General features: G+C 44.7%; 1 protein-coding gene across 2 annotated transcripts in view; it reads right to left on the bottom strand.

Annotated features, from left to right (window-relative positions):
- RNF220 (ring finger protein 220) overlaps positions 1 to 25826 on the bottom strand; it is a 47915-nt gene that overhangs the window by 21275 nt on the left and 814 nt on the right. For both annotated transcript variants that reach the window (XM_010019132.1, XM_010019133.1), the window contains exons 2-6: positions 25362 to 25494; positions 9595 to 9691; positions 8518 to 8604; positions 6766 to 6821; positions 4623 to 4701 (exon numbers count right to left, since the gene is read on the bottom strand). In XM_010019132.1, the coding sequence (XP_010017434.1) occupies positions 4623 to 4701; positions 6766 to 6821; positions 8518 to 8604; positions 9595 to 9691; positions 25362 to 25494 (452 nt within the window). The remainder of the gene's footprint in view (positions 1 to 4622; positions 4702 to 6765; positions 6822 to 8517; positions 8605 to 9594; positions 9692 to 25361; positions 25495 to 25826) is intronic.

Here is a 25826-nt window from a genome sequence, read left to right as displayed (position 1 = left end):
TCCTGTCTTGACCTGTCTGCCTGGGAGAGGGTCCCTGTGACAGACACTGCTGCCTCCCCTACTGCTCTCACATGCTTGACTCTTTGCACAAGGACCCCAAACTAAACTTTGTTTAATTCTAACTGATGCTCCTTCCTGTGCTGCCACACCAGAGACGTTCTGAAGCTGACACTTTCAGAACAGCTCAACTGGAAAGAGGTAAGGTGGGGTGGAAGGGGAGGAAAGAAGAGACAAGAAAAAACAAATACAATTGCTTTTTGTCTCTAAACCTCTCTCTTTTTAACCCAACGAGCATCTCATCCAATGAAGCATGATGAGCATGAAGTGTTATATAAAGAAGATAATTATAAAGGGATTTAATGCTTGGCAGGTTCGTATTGAAGGTTTATAGCAGAGGTAGCATACTCACTTAACCAGCCTTGTGTCCGGGTTTGCTATTATGCGGGTGGCGTGGCTGGGGCCAAGTGGAATCAGAAACAAGATTTGTTTTAAGGGAAAAAAAGAAGAGCACAGCCCCCTTCCCACTGAGGATGGCAGCTCCAGTCCCACCTCCTTCCACTTCTGTCCCATCCCTGATTAATGATGTTGTCTGCCTGATTTATGACCCACCCCAACAGATTAGAGTTTCCCTCTTCAACCTCCCCCCGCCTTTCACCCCTCCCAGAAGGCACAGCCACACTCCGCTGGAAATATTAGAGAATTATTAAATAAACATTCATACGTCATGTCTCTTCCCATACTGAGCTCATCGTAGTCAACGCTCAGCGGCCGGGTCCTGTTTGCTTTGGGGCTGACACCAAACAGCTGGAGTGATTCATGGAGAGGCTGGCTACAATGCTCTGTGCCATATATCATGCTCGCAGCGCTCCCTGCCCCGGCGGAGATAAACTGATCAACCACAACGGGCTGGAATGAATTTATGACAACACAAAATTGAGGAAAACAAATGGGAGGTGACCCAGTGGGCCACTAACCCAGACTCTCTCGCTGGCCTGCAATCTAGTCTGGTGGCAGAAAGCAAAATTGAACATTGGCACTCTGAATTAAGATGCTGGCTTTTAACCCCACGGAACCTCGGTTTCAAAATGGCACCAGACCCTCGCAGGCAGCAGGGTGGGAGGGAAGTGGGAGGAAGACTTTTTGTGGGGAAGGTGGTTTCTGCAGCTCTCTGTGCATGACAGTGCTTTGGCTGAGAGTACGACATTGGTGGAGGAGCTGAAGAGGATGCCTGGGCTATCAGGGGCTGAGCAAAGCTGCATCTTGAATCTAGAGACTCAAGATGGGCAGAGTCAAGTCTTCAGCAATGGGCTGCCAGCAGTGCAATGCTTTCCCCATTAGCCTTCAGCACCCCAGGGTGTCTCTCCCAGACACCTCACACTGGTGAGATTAGAAAAGCTCAGCCGGGCTGAGGACACCTCACAGTGCTGGGACCAGTACCACTTCTCTCATTACCTGTGGCTGCCATCTGAAGTTCAATGCGACACAGATGAGGTCAACGGTAAGAAATCTGCCCGAGCTACCAAGGACCCAGCATGGCTGCAAAGGAGAGCTGGGACCAGCATCATGTCTCATTACCTGTGGCTGTCATCTAAAGTTCAACACAGATGAGGTCAACCTGCCCACACTATTGATGACCTGACTTGGCACAAGGAGTGAGGCAAGAAAGGTAGACTTACCCCAAACCCTATTAGTCATTCTACATGCAAGAGACTCTTCCACAAAACCCTAAGTTTAGATTAAACTAACTTGCCTAAGCAGAGCTTCAGCTGCATGCCAAAAGGAGGACTGCCTGCTGTACTGTATTAATAGATTAAAAAACAAACAAAACCACACTGCTCCCCTTGCCTAGGCTTTTTTTTGGAAGAGGGGAGGGGGAAGGAACACCACTCTTATGAGAGAAGGATCAATACATGGATCGCTGCTAACTCTATTAGGCGCTGTTCCGAAGGGAGAGCACGGCTGACACACGGGGTAAGCCATGTGCTTCTGGACAATTTTAAAAATGCTAATCATATGCTACAGAGGGTTTAACATGCCAATCGATAATGTTCAGATTTAAAGGCAAAAATTAAAGTTACAAACAATGGAGTAAAGTGATGCTGCCAAAAAGTTCCTGTAAGCACCGCCCAAAACAAGAAAAATGAAACCAATTTAGCTCCAGATTAAGAAACAGGAACTAGAGATGAATCAATTTAGCCTGTTGGGCTGGGTCGCCATATATCATGGCTCAGCAGTGGAGTGGGAAGCAGCCAGACAGTGTGAAACCCTTCCCCCTCCTTTTCTGTAGGCTTCTAGCTCTGATCCCTGTTATCAATTAATTTAACAGAACCCCTCTACACAGACAAGCACACAGAGCATTCAGACTCCTTAAATGGCAGGACAGAAACTATTTATCACACATGAATCTCAAAGGAAAGGAGAGGGGGGAAAGAAAAAAAAAAAAAAAAGGCGGCAGACAGGAATTCTCCACCTGAAACATCATCTTGTTTTCTGAACCATGGAGAAATAAAGAGTCTTAAATATCAACCTCTGCCTGCAATTCCAAAAAATCAGAATTATTGGAAAGACTCAGCAAGACACTTAAGGCTTTCCTGTAATTTCTATTGGTTTTTGCTGACATTTTGGACCTTTTGTGGAACTGAAGCTTTAGTGGGGCACGGTATTGTGGAACAAGGTGTGTGCACATATACGTGCATGCACATGCACACACACATGCTCCCTGCATTTCACAGCACTGTTAGCATGAGTGTTGTTTGGAAAGGATTCCGGGATCCTTCAAAAGGTGCTAGCTAAAGCCTCTTTGATCAGATTATTAAAGCTATGTCAATTTCATCACTTGAGCTCAAGTGTTCTGGAAAATGTCAAATCCTTTCAGCTCCTGCAGTTTAAAGATTTTCAATGGGAGTGGATCTGGGAGGCTGGAGGGCTGCTGGGCTGACAGGCAGGAGGCCCAAAGGGAAACCAAGTAGTGGCTGAGATAGAGGCTGACAGATTAGGACAGAAGGGATGAGTCCTCGCCACCAAGACAGCATGCAACGGTTGGCCCACTCTAAGGACAAAGCTGCTTCTGCACGGACCTGTGAGCTCCAAACTCAGTGGTCCTTGGACAAAGTCTGCTTACTGAGAAGCAGACAGATCATGTTTGGGACATGCTAATAAAAAACCTTGTAAAAAGGAAAGTGCCGAGACAGCGAAGCAGTGTTAAAGTTTCCTCTGCAGCAGGGAGTTTCCCCAGTTAACCCCTAACTGTGAACATATGCTTTGCCAGGCTGGCTGAGTTGTCAGAGATCCCAAAATGCGCCAGGACCAGGGGACAGGAGGAGAACAAACTACATTTTAAAAACCTAACTTTTTGTAAAGTCAGCATACTGCTACCACCAGATTTTTAACTCAGTCACAAATTATCAATGGACCTCATCCTCAAAATGTAAATGCCATCTGTTTAAAACTCACAACTACCTCATTGCTTCCATCTCATTTGAGCTGTTTTGTCTTCCGCTTGATCTTGGGGCAACATTTTATATGTCAGGCAATAACCAACTTAAAACACTGCCCTATCTCAATTAATGCAGTCCATGGCAGCAGTGAAGAGCCTGTAGTTTTAGGCTTGGATTGTCAAATCTGCCTGAGCAGTAAGTCACCCTAGCAGTGTGTGGAAGGAGGCTGAGGATAGAGGTTGTTACTCAAATGCATAGTGCAGATAAAACTATTTGTTTCTGTCCTGGGCTAGGCTGCAGGATATCCAGCGAGCAGAAAGGGACAGGAGAGGAGATGGCCAGGAGCCCCTGCACTACTGTACATCAAGCACTTCTGAATTAACTGGAAGGCCTGCAGGTAAAGACATTATTTCCATTAGCAACCATACAAAGCTGAAATCTGGATCCTAAATGAGAAGAAATTTTCTCAGTGATGCTTCTGCCAAGTTACAGGGCTGCTGGGATTCCCTTTTGCTGGAGAGATGCAGGGTGAAAGATGCAGGTACCACAGAGAAAACAGAATAGAGACCATGCGAAGGTCTGCCCTCAAAACCCAAGATGCAAAGATACTTTGCAGTTACAAAGGTAACTTCTCCAGTAAAAGCAGGATCCCATGATACATTTATAGCAGAAATCTTGCAAAAGGGAATAAGAACAATAAAAATCAAAGTACAGCTTGACAAGCCAACTGCTTTTGTCAGGTTAAAGTGGACTTGAATCTTCACTTCCTGTTCAAAGTCCCAGCTCTAGTCTAGGCTGTTAGGCATCACACAACATACGTGAAAACACACCATAACTAGAATATGGTGAAAACCACAGATATACCTATTTACATATTGTAAAAAAGGGCAATTTGTAGTGGAGAAGCCATTTGGAAGTTGTGCTCAATTCCTGGAGACTGGGTACCTGTCCATGCAGTTTACCCGAGGGAGAACTCCCCCACAGGCCCTCTGTGGACACGGCAGCAGCAAGTCAGGACACCCACAGCCGCAAGTTCAGGCCTCACATTGGAGCACAACTTCTTTTCTCAGTGGTTAAAACTTCAAACACGCCTACCCTCAGAGTAGCATTGCTTCTGGGAATGCCAGATGGGACACGACAGTTCCTTAAAACAAGAAAAACGAAAGCTATCCACTTTACACTCACTTTTCAATGTCACTGTTCTTACAGGTCTTCTGCATGGTCTCCTGTTTACTGCTTTCACCATTACTCGTTGAGGGCATTTCTGTTGACGGCAAACCAGAAAAATTAGTAAGAGAACATATGATCATTGCAATGAAATAGTCTGAGCAAGTTACAGTTTCAGAAGCAGAGGATCCTGATGAGTTACTTTCATGCTGATTCTTGGAAAGAGGGAGAAGAGACTGATGAGCAGCTCCTGTATGAAGACAGGCTGAGAAAGGTGGGGCTGTTCAGCATGGAGAAGACTGCATGGAGACCTCATAGCAGCCTTCCAGTATCTGAAAGGGGCCTATAAGGATGCTGGGGAGGGACTCTTCATTAGGGACTGTAGTGGTAGGACAAGGGATAATGGCTTTAAACTTAAACAGGGGAAGTTTAGATTAGATGTAAGGAAGAAGCTCTTTACTGTGCGGGTGGTGAGGCACTGGAATGGGTTGCCCAAGGAAGTTGTGGACGCTCCAACACTGGCAGTGCTCAAGGCCAGGTTGGAAAGAGCCTTGGGTGACATGGTTTAGTGCGAGGTGTCCCTGCTTATGGCAGGGGGGTTGGAACTAGATAATCTTAAGGTCCTTTCCAACCCTGACTATTCTATGATTCTATGCTACATGTCCCTATCTGGCAGGGAGGACCTCTCTCTGGATGGCATGCTTCTATGAGTCAGGGCTGAAAATATAATCCCTATAGTCTCCCCAGTTTATACTCTCTGCCCCTCACAGATGTATCACTTGTTCAAGCCAGGATTTAATTCAGAGTGATTTGATGAGGCTGCCATGCCAAAGCATACTTCTAGAAAGTTAAGTCCTGGATCAAAACCACTCAGCCCAGACCCTATTCTCAGCTTCTCCCTTTTTCTGAGACACCTCAGACAAAGACAGGGAGAAAAATACATGCCAGGTAACTAGTATGACAGAAAAGCCTGCTCACAGCTCTCCTAGTACTAACAATGCTATGGCTCCTCCCAGCACTGCAGGAGGTGTGAGATACCAGTTGGAGATAAACCAGATGAACCCTCCTGGGGCCAGCCCCTGGGCTGCAGCTTCAGCACTGTGGGTTTGGGTAAAAGGTATGAAGAAAACAGCTTATAGCAAATGTCATCAGGGCTGCTTCCTCATCACCTCTGTGGCTGTAGTTACCGAAGCTGAACACACCTAACGGCGAGTGATCCTACATCACAGAAAATAAACGAGATTGCCTATCCCACAGAAGAAAACGCCTGCGATAGATATCCTATGTTCTTCCATTTAATCATCATGCCTTTGGCAAACTGGTTCTACTCACCCCCCCTCCCACTGGCAAGCAGTTATGTCTTGTAGGTACTTTCAAGACTGGGAATCAAATGCCTAAAGCATTACAGTAAAAAAACAGGGAACAAAATCATTGGGACAAGTCTCTTCAGGTCGTCGAGCTTCAGTTCCCTTCCTAAGGGAGTTGGAGTAGTACTGCCCAGCTCTGGAAATGGATTTGGCATCTACAGCTGGAAAGTGCCAGGTTTTATTATTCTCATATTTCCACTAGGTTGCTGCTTACACTTCCAGTGCTGCAGGCATTAAATAAAAAAACCACAGCGGTCCAATGGGTTTAACACCCTTCTGCCCTTAATGCTATGAGCTTTCAAATAATGGATGCAAAAGTACAATGTCATATTCACTCGTCTGCTCTGGAGTCTCAACTACAGGTCATCAAGTAGGACAGATCCTAGAGTTCCCACTCCAAAGGTGCAGGCTTCAGAGCTGCAGGCTTTTCTTGCCATACAGAGGCCAGCAAGGACAAGACCTACCCAACAGATGATGATATAAGTCTCTAGCATACCCTTTTAAAGACACGAAGATGTTAAAAAAGTTGTTGAAAAAAATCTAAACAACAAGTGCCTGTGTAGTTTAACTGCCCAGCAGCTGAACATCACCATCACATAGTCAAGCTCTGATGGCTCTCTGTGATACAACAGTTTGTCTTTTAGTGACACGACAGCAAGTTAATCCAACCCCTATCTCTTATAACCGTATTAGTTAAGGTTGCATTTTTGGGAACTCCCTCAATCAGAAGATATGGAGTATCTAGCTGCCCTCCTGTAGCACGCAAATTAATAATTTACAAGTTCAACACTCACCGTCACTGGCCCATTTAGAAAACTCCGGTGTTATTCGGGTACTGGGTGTGCCACCACTGAAAGAGAAAAGGGCAGAATGCTAAAGGTTGAATATGGGAAGTTCTGCTGCTCAGGAAAAGCTACCCCTTCCACCCAGCAATTCTCTCTCAATCCTTCTATCCAGCAGTCTAGGCTTCAAAGTGTGAGCGGTTGGACTGATGCAGGAGGTGTTTCTGTGCTAGTCCACGTTTCCACCAGTGTTCTCCCAACCTGCACTTCTAGCTGTAACCTCTGCTGAATCACACAGGGGTTGTGATGCTAACTGAAGGCTTGGGATTCAAACAGCGCCTGTGACCTAAGGCTCATTTTTGAATATACAATTCAAAAATGAAAACCTTACTCTGAAAACCTTATTCATGAACAGAAATCCTCAGTGCTGCAATAGCTTCTCCCTTTAACAGTAACTTTATACCTTCATAAGCCCCATCTTTTCCATCTTCCCATTTGAAGAACAGCAGCACTGAAGTACAGACAACTCCTAACCCTGTCTATTCACTTGCAAGCCAGTGAGAGACTGCAAGAGAAAGGAATCTTCTGAGCAGGCTGCACGCCTGTGGCTGTTTAACATTTTGGCTCTATGTGGTAGGACAGTTGCACTCAAAAGGTAACACAGGCTCATGCTCCATAGCATCAGCTACCTTACTGCGTTTCTACAGAAACTTGACAGAATTTCAAAGTGCTTTTACAAGCAACATCACCTCTCCTGTTTTAGAGGTGGGCAGACAAGTCCAGGAGACATGTAAGGACCTTACCCAGACAATAAAGCAATGTAATAGGTGCAAGCCACATGAAGGAACTGGGCCTCCTGGCCTCAGGACCAGAGCTGTCTGACCAAGCACTGGGCATCCACAGCCACTCACAAGGGATACACAGATATCCTCCTGCTACAGTACCACTGTCCTAGCTGTGAAGGAGCTTCAACATCTTTGAGGCCCTGTCTATGGACTAGCACAGTTAGCAAAGTATAGAACAGACCAGTGGTTTGGATCCAGAGTGGCAAATGCCACTTTTCTATGGAGTGGAACCTAATTTTGAACTAGTGTTTGTGACAGGCTAAGCAGTAAGAAAAGTTCATTTCACCACTCTATCAATCACTTCAACCTTGACCTCACAAGATCATCCAGTGAAAGAGACAGAGGGGTAATTTAAGCCCTGTTTTATGCAGGGCAGAGGGCTTAGAAAGCAATCCTAGCTCTGTGTTAAGACTCATTTTATTTGCCTGAAATGCCTCCCCAGGCACCCAGAATACAGTCTGCCTACATTCTCCACATACGTATGTGGGCAGAGCACACATCCTGCCCCAACCCCAGAGTCGAATGCAAAAGGATTACTTTGCACGTCCCACGACACATAATGTGATGCAATGAAATCGTACCCTGGGTGCCAGACTCCAAATGTGCCGAACATGATTCAGCTGGCATCACATTATACTAGTCAGAGGCTGCATTTCATCATGAAGCAAGATGATGCATAAGGTCTTAGCACAACACAGTTTCCCCATCGCCAGAATTCACCTTCTGTCCAGCGCTTTTCAGGAAGAAGACGGCACTGGCTGGGCAGCAGGGTTGTTAAGGGGAGGCTTTATGAGGCTGCATGGGCAGAAGTGGGGACCCACCCATCACACTATGCTTCTTCTAAGTCTCTCTCAAGTGGTTGAATAAATTGAGATTCCCTCAAATTAATGAAAGCAAATTAGAAAGGCACAGTACTTACTTTAAAACAGCACCTCGGAGCGCCTCCCTCTCTTTGGCTTCACCTGGCTCTTCCCCAGTGCAAGGGATAACGTCTGCCTCTGTGTACCTGAACACAAGCAGTTAAGGAACATACAGCCTTGCTGGAGACAGTGGAAAGGCTTTTGAGATGCTTAGGACACTATCTGGGATATAGAACAAATTCATTCCAACTGGGAACACCTCAAAAAGAAGAGGTGGTATCCATGGAGGGGCTTGCTTTTAAATTCTGGATTAAAGTTTGTTTTAGGTGGAAAGAAACAGAAAAGTCTTTTGACAGCAACATGATTCCACGGCCTCCTAGAAGGGGAAAACCAGTTCCTCAACCTCTGCAAGCCTAAACTGCACAAATCCACTATTTCTGTTTCAGGTACAGATATCTTTTACTAGCCAAGGGTTGGGGCTTCAGTCTTAAAGGTTGGTACAGATTTCAATAACATCTAACTCTATAGCTATGCATTCCCCCTCATCACAGCTAAGTCAATGTCTGCCTACTGCCCTTGCAGGAATTCCTCCTCGATGGAGGAGAAACTGCGTCTGAAAAGCCTGGCTCCCAGAGAGAGAACTTCCCCAAAACTGCCCTTAATGATAGTTCTGTCCATGAATTGTCTAATGAAAGGAAAAAAAAAACAATCAGTCTCTGAGTGGCAGGTAAATAGTTCTTGAAATGTTTACTGCACAAAACCCCTGAAAACACAGGAGTGTCTTGTGGAAAACAAACACAATTCCTACTCATGAAGCAGGAAAAACTATCCGCATGGAAGAAACTTGAATTTGCTTATGAAACAGAATAGAGAAACACTAACTTTGATCTCCTGCAATATCTCATACAGACTTAACCAACCAGGTCTGAAGTAGCACTGCATCAACAGAAGAATCTCAAAGGGGGTAACTGAGAATCCCTCCTCATTCAAATAACATGATAGCTGGAGAAGACTATGTCATTTCCAGTAGGGCTGGACACAGACTACCCACCACTATCCAGGGCAGTGCTGTATGAAAGCTAGCTGAAGATGCACCTCTAAGTTCCCCCTTAGCAAGAGCCTTTCAAAAATGATACTGTGCTTTCCCGTATTCAAGTGTGTCGTCTCCATCCACATCCAGGTCAGCGTCACTGTCTGGATTCTCCTTGCCACTGCACATAATAAACCCAGAACCTGGAAGAAAGTAAAACACATGGATGAGCATTTGAATTGGAGATGAAGTGTATAAGATCTCCTAAGCTTGGTGCACTAGTCTGCAGGCTGTCCTTTACTCTTAACAGCCTCGCAAAGGGTATCATCTCCAAAGGCTGCATAAGAACAATCTTCAGGAGACCGCAGAGAAAGCACTCAAAGAAACGCTCTACCTTCATGGATTTTACGCTCTAAAGTGCTCCTCAACACTGGAAATGAATAATTCTTGACATTTTTCTCTCCACATGAGTTAATTTAAAGTTGAAGGCACTGGAAGGGTCTCTCTCAAAGGCAGAAAAAAAATGGAAGCAAAGTAGGGAAGACTGTTTTTTCAGAGACGTGGTTAACACAAAAGCTGCATAACAGGGAAGACAAGGCTACAGGGACAGTATGAATTAGCCCTTAGTTCAGATGCAGAGGGGCAAGCAGAGGCTAAAATACAATTAGAAACACCATTTTATTTTTTAAATGCATTTAGTCATGGCTTAGATTTTTACAATATAAAACATTTAAGAATAGGAAACCTGTTTCTAGGAGAAGGGAAGAACGAAAGAAAAAAAAACAACCCAAAAAGAGACTCCACAGTCACTAACAGCTCCTTAAAAGCACTTCTGAGAGCAAATTCCAGGGCAAGTCAAAAAGAGTCCTGCACTTCCAACACAGGCGGATCAGGCATGAGCCCAGTCCCAATTCCAGCAGGAAACAAGCTTTTAACATGTAACGTTCCATCCAAGACTGAACTGTGTAACAATTACCAGTTTCTAAAAATTTATAATTTTACTTTGGTTCTCAAGTATTTTGTTGACTGTGTTACTGCTGATTGTAACCAGGTTTCTTTTACCTGAATCAGTGTGCAAACACCTACAAAGATGAACCTTCGCATGGTATTTGCTGCCTAAGGTTTATTAATAGAAGGGAAACTAATTTTCTCTTTCTTTTACTCTTTAGATCTCTCTTTCTGAGATCTAACACTGGCTATGCTCTCTCTCATGAGACTGGAAATTAAGCAACATCTCCTGAAATCTAGGGTAGTGCAAGGTCTCCATTTGTGTTCGGTTCTGCAGCATATCTAAGCTGTTTGGGGATATAAGCTAAGCAGGCAGAAATTTGCTCACTGTGGCTGCCTCCAGTACCTTCCTTCACTTAGCACCCCGCTGTCCAGACAGCAGACCTGGACACGTGGCTCACAGAGGGTATCTGCTGGAGCTTGAAGGACCTGGTGCATCCAGATGGCTGGTAAGCTAAGTCTATGACTAGACCAGGAGCACATCCCACCTGCAAACAGGTAGATGTAGCCTTAGCTTTGAACAAATGCCCCAAAAGGGGTACATTTCTGCACCCTGAATGTAGTTCTGAATGGAGACAACAGGCTAAAATTTAATCTAGAAGCACTGAATATAAGATGCATGTCTGAAGAATGAAGACATTCCCAAGCACTGCGGTAGCCCATTTAGTGCTACAGATGTCTGAGTCTGTTCATTCCACAAGGCTCTCAACAGCAGACTTACACAAGGTTGTGCTGCCAGCTACGAACTTGCACTTTCCCAGACCAGAAGAGTGAGCTGTATTTCTAACAGCCTACATCTGTGCAGTGAGCAGGGCAAGGTGAAGGTCTAATTTCCAAGGACACCATGCAGACACAGTTCTTTACTGTCATTCTCTAGGAATGGATGCTCTCACTGATTCATTAAGCCCCCAATAAAATTTGTTTATATGGATTTGATATTTCTCTTCCCTGAATATAAAGAAGGTCCTTAACGAGTGATAACCGTAGCATGACAATGATTTTAAGACTAACCTTTCCCTAGAAGCATAAACTACCTTTTACTTCAAAGTAATTGCGAGCCTTAATCTTTAGCAGAGGTAACACAACTAGCATTGACAATGTAGCATCCACCATCTGCTGCAGGTACTGCAGAAGCCATGCTTGTAGATCAGCTCTGGGGTGTCACTGGGGCAGCCCTTGCCCAGCAGACCCCTTATAAAGCACTTCACATATCGTCTGCATGCTGCCAGCCAACACATGTCACAAGCTGCAATGGCTCATCTAGTAAATCTTGACTCCTTCAATTCATCACAATGTTTGGGAGAAGATTTAGAGGAGCAAGAGAGACCTGTCAAAGAAGCTGGATAGTCTTTCAAAGCTGCCTTAGAAGTCACAGTGGGTGATGGGGTGGTAATTTACAGGCATGGCATTTAACCTGCAGTAACACCATCTCCTGCACCTGGCATTTCTTTAGCCCATCACTTCTCAAAGGCCATAAACTTTAGACACACAGGTCTTCATTTTTCTTGTAACCGTAGGAAACACAAATCATGCAAAGCTGGAGCTGTGACTTGGCCAGTCCCAGAGGTGATCTGAACCTTAGCCAGACAATGAATACTTGGAACAAGTGCCTTGAGGAGGGTGAAGATGCCCAAAAGAGTGAATGTAAGTGGGACTGCTCTCCATATCCCTCCCTCTGCAAGGATGCAAAGCATACATCAGACATGCACCTTTCCATCAATTTTGTTTCCAAGTGACTCAAGCCAAGTAGTGGTTTATGGTTAGAGCTTAAGAAAAGAACATCTGCTTACTGTGATACAGTTTACAAATATTAAAGCACCTTGGCTTCAGAATCCTGGTGTCCTTGCTCTCAAAACCTTTGTACTTAAGAAAATCCCTTTTAAGACTGAAAGGAAAATACTCCAGAGCTTTTGCTGAATCTAAATCTCTAATAGGAACTACTGCATTGCCATAGAAACCTCTCCTCCCTACACAAGGAGTGCACATGAGATAGGTCTGGGCAGTATGTGTTACCATGACAGATAAACTGGGATGACCTGATATGAGTATTTCAGTCAGAAAAGAGGGCATAGCAGAGAAGTTCATAGGTTAAGATCAGGGACAGAAGGGTACATTTTCTTTCCTGATCAAATGAGGACTCCCAGGCCAATAGCTAAATAAAGCCACAATAAGATGATCCAACTCTTAGAGTTTTGCCAAATATGGATTTTTTTTTTACATGACTAAGTGCAGTCCATTGCAACACGGTAAAAAAAAAAAAAAAGTGATTCAGAAAGTGTATGCTAAACAAAGTAACCTCTGTGAACACAGAAAACTTTGAATGTAAGTGGGGCTATCACTTTTAGGACTTCAGAAGCTGCTTCACAAAACATAAAAAAGAGGGGAAAAAAACCCTCCACAAAATATGTTTCCGATGTGAATCAAAAGGTCCATGAATCCCACTATTGACCCTGCACACAAGAGTACAGCAAAGAGGATGCAAAGCTCAGTCCAGCATCACCTGCAGAGCAAATGGCCTGCCACTGGCATGCTAATGCCCCTTCATGTGCAGCAGGGATGGGTTTTGAGGCCAGTTCCAGTGGGCTGGGGTTTGGTGCCATAATTTCGACCTGACCCTCCTTGTCTAACTTCCTGGGGTTGCTTCCATGCACAAAGCCAGTGAAAACACCCAGGCAGCTGTTCAAATATTTGACGTCTGAACTGCTTGACATTATTCATTCTTCTCAGGCTCATTCAAACCAGATTTCTGGACAAGTGCTGTTATAAATGGATTAAGAGGACCACTAAATGCAAGGAAGGCCTGATAGGATCACACCTGCTTCTCACTAACTCAGCTTAAGTGTAAAGAGGGCTCACAACTTCCAGCTCCTGCCAGTAGTATACGCTGCCATCCTGGAGCAAGAAAAACATGAAATGGAGCACAGAGGGTGTTGAGCAGAATAAAATGGCCTTTGCAACAGCATTGTTTTGGACCTACCAGAGAAGAATGGGAGCTTCCAGAAGACCCCCTACCACTATACACAAGTGATTTGCAATTCAATAGCGTGTACTGGGAACAGAGAAGGGTTCCTCCAGTAAGGCTTGGCTTCCGAAGGTCACGCAGAAATTCAGAGCCATCAGCAATGCTGCCTAGACTGGCCCTCTGAAGCCACTGCTGCTATACGGAGGTCAATGCTCAGGACCACAACTTTATCCCAACGTATTAATAAACTGAAATCCAACAACTGGATGCTGAGTGCTTGACCTAGGAATTTACAAGAGACTGTTATTCACAGAAGCAGCTGCAACTCTTACAAGGAGAGTGTCAGCTAAGGCCCGAGGAATATAATTCCACAGGTGAATTTGGAAACACTGCTTTCAGATGAAAAGAGAAAAAACTGTAATGCAGGCTCTCCTGTATCTTTGCCTTTCCTTTTTAAAGAAATTTTTGCTTTTGCTGTGCATTCGTTAGGAGGCAACCACTTGTCATACGCTGCCAGCCCCAGTACAATTAGCCTCCTGACGCTAAAGCAGCAAAATCCTCTGACAGTCTTAATCCCAGCTGCCTCCTTAAGGTCCAGACAAACAGGAGTGAGCAGGCAGGTCAGATGCTAGGGCCATTAAGCAGAGAAAAAACAAAGTTACAGCTCTGTCTCCAATCCCCATTGCTCTTGTAGCCAGGTCCTCTGACAAGCAATTCCAGCACTGGTATTGAGTGGCACCTCTATAAACCCTGTGACAGTTTGGGAGACAAACTTACCCATCAATCAGAATGTACCTATCAAGATCACTTACCTAGAGCGCCCAGCCACCCTCCAGCACTGTGTACACAGCTTTGCTTGGGCTGGCCTTGGAGCAGTCTGTCTGAGCACCAGTTCAAAGTACTTTCTGAAAAATTTAGGTACTCTACACAAGCAACAGTGATTCTGAAATACTGACTCAAGAGTTCTGAAGAGCGGGAAAAATTCACATGCCTTTTCACCACTGCCAGGCTGCAGGCACTACAGCAATCGGCTGAGCTTGAAGGAGACTGGAACACTCACCACTTTCTATTAAAAATGGCTGGAGATAAATGTCATCAGAAATCATTTTATTCCCCCATCCATTAGTTGTCACAGCACTTTTCTTTCTCCTAAGCCATTCCCTATGCCTAAGCATCCTCTCTGACCTCTGCACTGCTTCTTGAACCTCACTTCCTTTGTGCAATCCCCTCGATGATTGGCCATCTCAATATCTCTCAAGTGAATGGTGGCTCAAGCCAAAATCAAGAGTCATTAACATTATATATAAGCAGATTCACAGAACAGATAAAAGGGCCTCACATTCAAGTCCTTGCCTTCCTCCATCACATTCAGTGGCAGATGGTTAAAGTGACAACATATGCTGCTTCAGGTGTTGGCAGCTCTGCTGACTCCTGCGCAGGCATGAGCTCACATGGCGACTGGCAGCCTCAAGGCTTGAAAAGTGAGACAATCCCACCAGTGCAGACCCAAACGGCCACAGACACATTTCATCAGCACAGGTAGGAAAGCACAGACCTACTGTGCCCCACCTCTGCTCCTCAGCTCCTGTCTGGGCAGAAAAATCAGTTTTGGAGGCAAGCTCTTCTGTATACATTTAATTATCACTCCAAACAAGAATAAGGAACAAAACTAAGATGTTAGTGTTATTATTTGCACCACTGTTCTGAAGCAGCTACTAGCTGCTGCTCATGCAAAGGAACAAATTCATCTGTATAACTAGTATTTCTCCTGTTTGGCTCCCAAACAAAGGGGGCGTGTGTCAAATCTATATTGGAAATAATTCTAGAAATTCAGAATTCTGTGTAAATTCTGTCAGTGGGTCTAAATTCCAAATCCATCTTGGGAGCATGCAGCTCTGCTGGGACCTGTTTTGGCTGGGAAGAGGCATTCATTCTGCTCACAAGTAATTTACACGTTAAGGAAAGAAGAAAAAAGCCACCCGTAAATCTCCAGAAGTGTAGCCTTTGCTAATTACACTCCTTACAATGACCCCCTCCTGCACAACCTCCCTTTCCAGCACGTTCACTCTATTTTCTTAACGAAATGTCACTCGTTGGCTTCTTGGAGAGTAAAACCAACGAAGGCAATAAAAGTAGTTTATGCAGACACACGGCCAGGCATCACACACTTCCCAAGAACGGCTCTAAACCAGGTTTATTTCATCAGCTGCTGAAGTATCCCAAACTAGTGCTAAGAAGACAAGGTGGCATGGATGCAGTTTTGTTTTAAAAGGCATCTGGGAAGAAAGAGAAAGCTATTAGAGATTCTTGAAAATAAGAGGAAGGCAGAGATGAGGCCACACTGAACAGAAGTCTTTCTGCAGATCAGTAACACAACCTCAGCCACCATTTTTGGGACAGTGAAATTGTTCCCCCATTTTTTTTTTTCCCTAGCTCAAACAGGGATAGAATAGTCCTCCTGGTGACTTTCCAAGCCTGTTGCAAGAAAAATGACATTCAGAGGCCATGAAAAGCTCCTTACAGGACAAAAGTTTCATTTCTCTAGAGCCAGATCCATTTCAAGCAAAACAGTGATTTACCTGGAAAACTGACACCCAACTGTGCCATTACAATGTACACCTGGAAGAGCAGATGCATCCATCTGATGCATCTATTAGCTCCCACAGATGCACAAACAGGCTGCCAGAGACCTGACTGCTTACCAGTGTCTTAGATGCTTACAGTGATCTTTGCTAACAGATCAGAGGAACAGCTGCCTTTAAATAAAGGGGCCATATAATTTTATGACCATTAACATCGCTTTGCAGCAGTGTGCTGAACAAAGGGCAGGCTCTGCTGTAGAGGGTAAGAGCCAGCTGCTGCAGGGCTTGGGGAAGAGGCTTCCCCAGCCCTCACAGAACCACAGAGTATTCCAGAGAGTTCTTTAATGCCTCTCCATAATCCATCAGGTACAGATTGTGGCTACAAAGGGGAAAACGCACTCAGACCAAAGGTCTGATCTGGTGTGGCCATTCATGCATGGTTGCCTCCTAGAGCCTCATACTGGTGTGATGCACTAAGGTGAGAACAGTCTCACTTCCGTCTCAAAGGCTGCTCTTCAAAACCCAGCGCTGGAGTACAAAAGCAGCAGCAACAGCCATGGTCTTTGCAGCTACAGCTCCTTTTCCACAGTCAGGGAAAGGTGGATCTGAAAGCTTTTGTTCCCCTGGGGAGAGGGTGGAAACAAACAAAAAAGGAAGAGGGAGAATTAAAGTAATCTTGAATCACTAAGCAGATTCACATCACTGGATCAATAAGCACCACTGACAGGGATCACAGGAATGTCGCAACTTTGCCAATAATAAAGCAGCACAGCAGAGCTTGGAGGATGACTTTTCTAAGGCAGCCGAGCATGAAGTAGCAGGGCTGGTGAACAGCTGAAAGTGACACCCTGGCTTACAGTGGGCTACTGCCTGCAGTGGGGCTTGATGCAGTTTCCTTTAAATAATGATGAGCACAGAGACTGTATTCGTGGGGGAAAGGCAGCCAAGGACTGGAAAAACCAAGGGCTAAATTTCACAGGCCAAACGCATGTGCTTTTCCCCCCAAACTAATTCTTTTCTAGGTTGGAAAGAAGAAAGAAAAATCAGTGCTAATTTAATCAATTGATCAGCCTATTGATTGCAAAACTGGAGCTGCTAGTTAGCCATGTGCTGTAATGCCCTCAACTCTGAAATCACAAAACACACCATTGATTTCTTCACTTCCAGCTCCAAAATGAGAAATAAAGCTGGGCTTTCAGCAGAAAAGCAACTTCTTCATCCCGGGAGAAGATGCAGGCAAAGAAGAAGAGAGGCCAGGAAACAGGGACAGCCGCATCTTGCAAGGTTCAAACTGAAATTAGTTACAGATGCAGTCACGCTGTCTTGTGTAAACTCTATCGATTGGGTGCCTGACAGTCTTGGGAGCCTCCATACTAGGACAATCAATCCGGCTGCAGTGTCACCTGCCACTTTGCTGAACAGTTGACAATGCAATTATCCAGTGTGGAGGCAGGGAGTTGGCGTGTGTCAAACGCAGTTAGCCACTTTCCGGGCACTACTCGATAATGCGTTTCACCGCTGAGTGTAAGAGACAACATGCGGAGACAGGAGCTGTTTAGAGCCATTGAGACCCGTGCTCCCTTTTTCCTTTAGAAAAATCTCACTGCCCCTGACTTAACAACTGTATTCTAAAATGCTATTAAAATCATGTCAATCAACTATTGTGTGCTTAAGGCTGAAGTTTGACCCGAATGTCCAAGAAGTAGGTTGCAGTTGTAGCAAAACTGCAGACACTTGAGGGGGGGAAAAATAATTAACAAATGACTGTCTTAAAGCCTGGGACTCTCAAAACCAGAGCAAACAGACCACTAGGAGAACGGCCTGCAGAGAGCAGGTAAGCAAATGCAGCAGATGGGACTGGAAGATACTATGTTGAATGTCTAAGACCTAAGAAAACTGAAGTTTAAAGGGATGCTGCCAGCTGGGAACCCAATTTCAAAAAATTGAGTGGTTTCAGGTGCTCTACCTGCTCCCTTACTCCCCCTGCCAATTTTCAAGGTGTTACAACTACACTTTTGGTTTTCTTTGTATTTTACCTCCTTCCTGTTTCTGGGTGACACACATCCCTTTTCCTCTCCCAAGTATGATACATAATACTGTCAAATGGAGAGAATTCCCCTTCTTCCCACAGAAAATGTTTCCCTGGTTAGAGTGGCTGTCAGAATTATGTAAATCAAAAAACAAGGTTTAGTTGATCGTGCTCCTGTCAGCTAATGCATTCCGGCAGTTTGAGCGTAAAAATTAGGTTCTTACATTTTTGCATGTGTTCAAGTTAAGGAAAATGTTCTACCAACAATCAGGACTTCTAACAACAATAAGCACCATTCTTTGTTTTCAGTTAAGGTGATTTTTGCTTTGCCAAGTCCCATCGATTACTTCGTGTTCCAAAATGAAGAAAAACACTGTTCCTTGAAGCAATATATGAACTTTAAACATCAGACCAGTACAAAGTACCATCCCAGCAACAGAGAGATTACCCAGGATTACCACCAGTTTACACAAGGGCTGAGGCAAGGCATACAAGGGCTCTGGGACCCAGCATCCCACTGAAGAGGGGGATAAGGCACAGAATAAGCACTTGAGAAACATGAAATTCATACATCTCACCCGCTTGGAAGCTTAGAGCAGGTAGAAGTGACCAGCAGAAGGTAGCAACCCGAGTATAGAAAAGCTATAATGCCAAGACTGAGCTGAGAGGCTGGGAAGGATGCTCAGATGTACAGATGTATTCACCTTAGAGAGTAAGCAACAAGAGATGCTGACACTGGAAACGTGACAGAGAAAGACACTGAACTGAGCTCTTGCTAAGCAGGAGGAAGAGTATGAATTTCATTATGGCACAGATTCTCTATACTACTGCATCTGCTCCTGCATCCAGGTTGAAGTTTGCTTTAGCCTGCCAGGGTAAAATGAATGAATTCTGACTCATCTATACGGAAATAGGGATGATTCTATTTACTAGACCATTCTTCCAAAAGGCCTGAATATGCCAGTGACATCTTCTATTTCCCACACAGTCTCTTAGGAGAAGTCACACTGTTGAGCTCAAATTCTTTCGCTGAATTTAAGTAGATCAGTTTATACCCTCTTAGTATGATCTTAAATGCAGCCTGAACCTCCTGGCATGGAAAAATGGAAAGTCTCCTTGCCTCCTGACACTTTCCTGCATGCCTCTTTATATTTTACCTAAAAAAGAGGGCACAACTGGCTACTAGGGGTGACTCTAAAGCAAAACTTTTAAGCTGTGTTGCCAGCTTTGCTACTATTTTTATAGCATTAGAGAAGACGTCTCTGTACTTCAGTTTCCACATACGCGTCAAACGCAGATTTTTGCGGAGTTTTTTTGTAGAGTTTGATGTTCATGGAATTGCACCGAGAAGCGCAGCTGAGGTTTCCTCCTCTATTTGAAGCTTTCTGCAGTTACTAGACACACACAAAGTCACTGTGTTCACAAACACCTATCTGAGGCAGAAGGACTGAAAAGCATCTACCTAGATTTTGAGGACAGGACCTCACAATTGAAAGCATGCTTCTAATGCTTCATGTATTTAGGAGAACAAATTGGAAGAGCATATAGCTATTGCGCCAATGCTCTTCCTTGGACAACTAATCCATGCTGGACAAAAGCTGGCCTACATTTGCTGCTCAAACCGAAGAACATTTTGACTCTGCAGAGACAGAACGTCAACAGTGGGAATGCAGTCATCCACTGGAAACTTTCAGATATTTTAATACAATCCCACTTTCCAGGCAGCTGCCCTAATGGGTACATGCCATGAGAGCCAGTGCAGCTGGGCACCCAAGGGTAACTGCAGTTTGTTACAGGTTTTACTATGTCCCTCTTTGCAATTGCTAAGTCGTGCTGTTCTTTTCCCTTTGTAAGATAGTAATGAACAGATATGAACCCTTTGCCAGCTTGGGAGGAGGACAGCATGGAGAAACAGAGAAAAACTTCAGAGTTAAGTAATCCCTGTGTGTTTCTCCTTCTTCAAGAGTATCACAATCTATCAGACAGATCCTTGTCATGTTGATCTTTCTTAGAAAGCATCCTTCCCTGAAAATGCCCTGCTTACCATTCTAACATTTTCAAAGTCTTTCTCTCTTCTGTGTTATTTTTGATGTAACTGATCTGCTGAAGGAAAAGAGACCCACAAGAGCAGTGGTAACTAGCTTGCTAGTGCACCCAGAGGAAGGCTTTTTGGTGGGGGAGCTGGAGGGGAGAAGAGGGGGACAGGGAGGGTGGAGAGAACTTAGCTACAATTCTTCAATTCTTTCATATCTAAAGAGGACAGCAATCTCTGTTCTATCAGATCGCGCGGTTCGTGCTTTAAATGGTACTTGCTGCCAGCTTGCTTTCCCTGTCTCTCTCCCTTTGAAGCAGACTGGACAGCTTCCTCAAGCTGGCGTTATCACTCCCTCTAACCACTCTTGGCAGGCAATCTAATTCCCCCTGAAAAGGTCACCGCCATTTTAACTGCCTTTCAATCACATTAAGCACGCTGCCGCTCGTGCTCAGAGCACTGCGCCTGCAGCTCTCCTGACTGAGGTGCGATCGATAAACTGACATCCTGTCCCCCCACCCCATCTCCCCAACCGCGCCATCCGCCACTCGCCCCATTCCCCTCTCCTGGACAAGCCCAGAATGGACGGTAAGAGACTAAGTGACAAAATCCCCTCCTCAAATCCAAAGCAACAGAAGGGAGATGCTAACCTGGCATTTACTAATCTTTGTCCCATCTGCTAAGAAACAGAAGGGTGCAAGCACCCCCCCGCCTTCCCTAGACCTACAGAGGCAGCGACTTCACAGGACAGTTTGCTCAGGCACCGGTCCAGACACCTTTGAAGCTGTGTTACAAAGAACAAGCCTCCCTCAAGCTTCCCTCAATGCAATCATTACCGTTATCTCTCCCCCCGCACTTCTTTTTTTTTTTTTTGCAGTTACGAGTTATGTGTTCCACCCATCGATCCCTGTGTAAGACACTGTTTTAAGTCCTCTTGCCTTTTGACTGTGCTAAGCCGTTTAAGAGATGACAGCAGCTTCTATCAGTGCGAAGCTGATGTGATTCTTTTCAGATAAAGCACTTTTTTTTCCACTCCCCCCTCCCTTTCCCTTCTTTCAAGTAAGAGACATACACACAAAAAGAGACACTGAATCTTTCAAAGGAAAAAAACCCTTCTGAACTTCCCTCAGGGATTCTTTAAAGGGATAACCTTACAGTGTAAACACTGAGGGTAACGTGCATCCATTCTGGAGAGGAACAGAAGAATTGCTACAAATATGTTGAGCATTAAAAGAAAACATCAGAGAGGGAGCCACTTGATGCCTTCACTTGTGAAGCCTTGTTGGCTTCCTAAACACAGAAACTCATTAGACAAAGATGGCATGAAATAATCCTCTGCAACAAAGAGCTTCAGAGAGGGATGACTCAGAGACATGGGGATAGATGGCTACTGAATGTTCAGGTATTTCAAGAGAAATTTCAGTCTTGTGACACTGGACTGGGACACGGAAATATTTTATTATTATACCTGTATAGCTTTTCACTTTGAAGCACAAGCTTGATTCAAGCAGCACTTGGTATTTCATGCTGGTAGCCTTCTGCACCTATCCTAAACAGAAGCAAGAACTCTCCTACTACAAACCCCTACTTCAAGCAGAACCTCTGCTGAAAACAAAGTGGTTCCAAATCCTAGATAACTGCCAATAATTTTCATTTACAGCCTGCATTCTTCCAGTTTTGGGTCAGCAGATTAAGTGATCGGAAACTATCTTTGAAGAAGCCAGGAGGACAGCTAGATGTACCAAGTATTTCCTTGACTGAATGCCTCCATCAAGCCCAACAGCTTAAGAGACAACATACTGATCCTTGTACTTCTCAGTTATGCCATATTCCTGCTTGCTGCCATCCCCTGCTCTTTCCACCTGCTGCCTCAAGTATGCCAAGCTGTGTGCTTTGGCTCTGCTGCCCTAGACCTGACTGGGGATTTGCAGCTGTAACTCAAAGGCAGCAAAGATTTTCCACCTTGTAAGACAGCCCCTCAGGTGACAGGAGCAAGATTTCCCTGCATGCTTTGGAAGCAAGAAAGAATCATCCTAGGAACCACACAAGTGAGAGTTTCAGCCTTTGACTGCTCCGAAGGATTAGACCACCTTCCAGAAAATCTGAGCAGGGCTGTTCATTTCCCTGACCTTCCTGTTTTCAAGAAGAAAAAAACCCCAACTTCACCCACATGAGAGCCTGGCAGGATCTTTCATATAATTAGCAAAGAGTTTGCCTGACTTTGAGAGAGATATGAACTTTGTACATTAATGAAAAATGATAAAAAGAAGCAGCCAGGACCTGTGTTAAGTTTGAGTCACTTCTGTAATGCTGCCCAACGGTGTGACCGATTCATGCAATACATGCTGGCCACAGCATCCTGCTACCCCTTTGCCCAGCTGCGACATCTCCTCAAAGCAACACACCATTAAAACCAAAATTAATGAGACACACGGCCATCTATTTTCCCCTCTGGTTTTATGTATTTCCCCATGTCATCTCTTTAGACACTGGTGACATCTCTGTAGCCTGGCAAAGGCTGTCTGGCATTATAAAAGGCCTTCGATTTCCACATCGCTGCTACTTCTCAGCAAAGGGAACAGAGCCAAATACAAAGCCTCGGGTGACAGGGGTTAACGAGGGCCTTGCCAACTCCAGACAAAGCAGTTTTAAGCATTGGAAAGCATCTCCAAATCGTGCTGTGCTTCAGGGCTTTAAATTAAGAATTCTGTCCCTAAAACAAGGCAAAAGCCAACATTGGCAGAGAAAGGGACTGTCACCTTTAAGGTTACCTGTGAGTGCACAAAGCAGGCCTGACTGATGGAGACCTCTGAAAGCCAGCAGCCAGAGACACTATGAAAACCAAAAGGGAGCATGAAAAAGTGTAACTTGCTTAAAAAGAAACACAAAGCAGCCAACTATGGGAGATCATTCCAGCTTTGCTTTGGCTTCCTAGATTTTACAGAAGCTTCTTGTGCAGAGTATGTAGGTACTCTGTATTATCTAGTCATCCCAAAATATTAGGTAGAAAGTTGGTGGCAAAAAGTTCCCCTGTTTAGGAAAGAGGACACCTCTCTAGAGGTCCTCTGCTATTTAATCTGTTCTAGCTGTTGAATCCAGCTGACAGTAAAGGTGTGCTCCAGAGGAGGAAGGGCAGAAAGAAACATATGCACTAGGGACCCGCAGGTGGAGGGGTGCCAGCCCCTCAGGTGGAGTCATTTCTTCAGCAGTGGCTCTGCCATGAAAAGCTGCACAAGGAGGATGTTCCTCACTACAGATGCTACCAGGAGGTTCCTGTGCTTGCAAGCTGATCTACAGACACCTTTCATCCAGCACCACAAAGTGAAAGAGTCTAATCCAAAAGCCTTCTCATCAGCGTAATTACAGAGGGTTTTAGAAACACATCTAGCTGTGCTCTATTCTTCTCCTAGTCTTCTGATACTTTGCTGGACCTGTTCACGTAACTAAGTGCTCCTGAAGGTCTTATAAAGGTCTCATATAGGAAAGAGGAGATGGACCTGATGGAAGCAGGGCTATTTCTAACTATGAAATACAGAAATGTCCATGCATGTGCAGCCATCTAGCAGAGGTTACAGCCCTGACTAATGCTAGAATCTGTCTAACTTCTGGTGGAGGAAAGCAGTTGATCTATACAACACAAATTAACCCTTCTGAGAATTCCTTAAAATAAGGAAGAAAATGCAAGAAGGACAAGTACTTTGCATAATTTGCATCAATTACAAATGTTATCCATCTGAAGCTTCATTCGAAAGAGGGTCTCTGTATGACCAAAGCACTATGAAAGCTTCAGATCACACTTCACTGAGTTATCTCAAAATCAACTGGGAACATTAACCAGGTGAAGATGGCACAACATCCACACCAAAGGAAGTGGAAGATTGTGCTTTCAAACTCAGGTGTTTGTTGGGGGTGAAGGAAGAAACTATGAATACACAAAACGGCAGGAATTAACTGAGTAGCTTTTTCTAACCAGGAGTAGCAGTGACAACAACAGAGGCATGCAGACATCCCATGCTTCCCCTCTATGGATCGCAGTGACTATACTACCTAAACATAGTCTAAGACCTTGCATGATCTGATCAGGTCATGTACAGATACGGGCACAAAAAAAGTTAAGGTAGATAAGGCTACAGAGACAGGAAGTGACAGTGTGAGCTTCACTGAGTAGCCTTTAAAACCTAAAGAAGCTGCTCCTGCACTTCCGTGCTCCTGATCATCTGCTCTGCTACAACCCAGCTACAATTTAATTTCAGAGGAAGGTAAGAGCAGATCAGGAGTGCCAGGCTGTCACTGAGCACACAGCTGGCTTTTAAGTCCAACTCCCTTATGTAGTAGCCTTTCCCCTTGAGATATTTTAAATTAAAATCCAAGCTGATATAGGAAGACATCACATCCCATCCTCTTTATTGAACCGAGGGAGCCAGCGTTCCTCTTCTCATTAGGCATGCGCTATGTGGATTGCTCGTGAGAGACTCTCCGTACTGCCAGAGGTTCATGCCAATGAACAGTTTAGTAAATCCTCCTCGTTGAGGCCAAAGGGCTGAGAGTAAGAAAGGGGCCAGCTTTCTAGCTAAAATTACATTCACCAATAAAGCTCACGAGAGGTCAAATTTTGCCATAAGTCACTCTCTGCACAGTAACTGATTTCCCCGTCACTGGGGAAGGAGCAAAAGAAGGAGGAAAAATAAAACGTGTTTGTCTGGGAGCCCTAAGGGCTTGCAGTGCTGCAGGTGCAGAGCAGGTTCCTGGATTCTCATTTATCAACCTTAAAAGGGATGGAGTGATAAATGCACAACTGGCCCTTTAATATTTTATGCAGGTGCTAAAGCGACTTAGCTGTCACCTTCAATACATCACCAGAGGCTGATACACCAGCTTTCGTCACTCCAGGCTGGGAATTTTTACAATTTCATTTCTATTTCCCTCTCTTCATATATTTCTACCTATTTCTTACTATGTGTAACATATAAGAAGCTATTTTCCCTAAATGATCTCCCCATTCTATCCATTCCTACTTATTCCCCCTTCAGACACATTTCTCAAGTAAGAAATAACACCACGCTTTTGTTCAACATTTGCACAAGTTTTGACTCTCATCATTCAAGAGAGGCAGAAAGCTGAAATCACTTTACATTCGAGCAAAGGCTGAAGGTCCCACCCATTGTGAAAGGCACATCTCCAGGTCCCTCCCTTTGAAGACAGGCAATGATCAATTTCCACAACAGAATAATTTACAAGCCCCCCCAGTACTCTGACGCACCTCGAAATCCTCCCTCCAGGAGAGTAGTAGCCCGTATCCTCTTCTGCCCACACCATTCATACTCTTCGAAGCGGTTGCCGTTCTCGTTCTCGATGTCCACAGAGTCATCCTCAGTCATGCACGAACCTTCTCTCTGCACAGGGTAAAGCAGGGCACAGTGTTGAGATGCAGGAAATAGCTCTTTGGGGTTAATAACTCATGGTAGGATGAAGAAGAAAAGCTGGACTGTTCCCAGGACAGCTAAGCGGACATCAGCATCTACTCCCACCCCCATTCCCAGCGATCTAAACCTAGAAGTAAATGGGTGCTGGAAAAACTTGACAACCTTAAGATTAAAGCAAGTTGAGAGGTTCATAATTTTTACACATGGCAGTTTAAGCCCTGGTTCCCACACCAATGCTGGTGTGCATTTCAACATGCATTCCCCTACCTTGCATGTACAATTCCCCTGTCATGTAAACCACA

Source organism: Nestor notabilis, unplaced genomic scaffold (assembly GCF_000696875.1).
Source record: "Nestor notabilis isolate BGI_N333 unplaced genomic scaffold, ASM69687v1 scaffold19797, whole genome shotgun sequence".
In the NCBI taxonomy this organism is placed as follows: domain Eukaryota; kingdom Metazoa; phylum Chordata; class Aves; order Psittaciformes; family Psittacidae; genus Nestor; species Nestor notabilis.
This window is presented reverse-complemented; position numbering and strand designations above follow the sequence as displayed.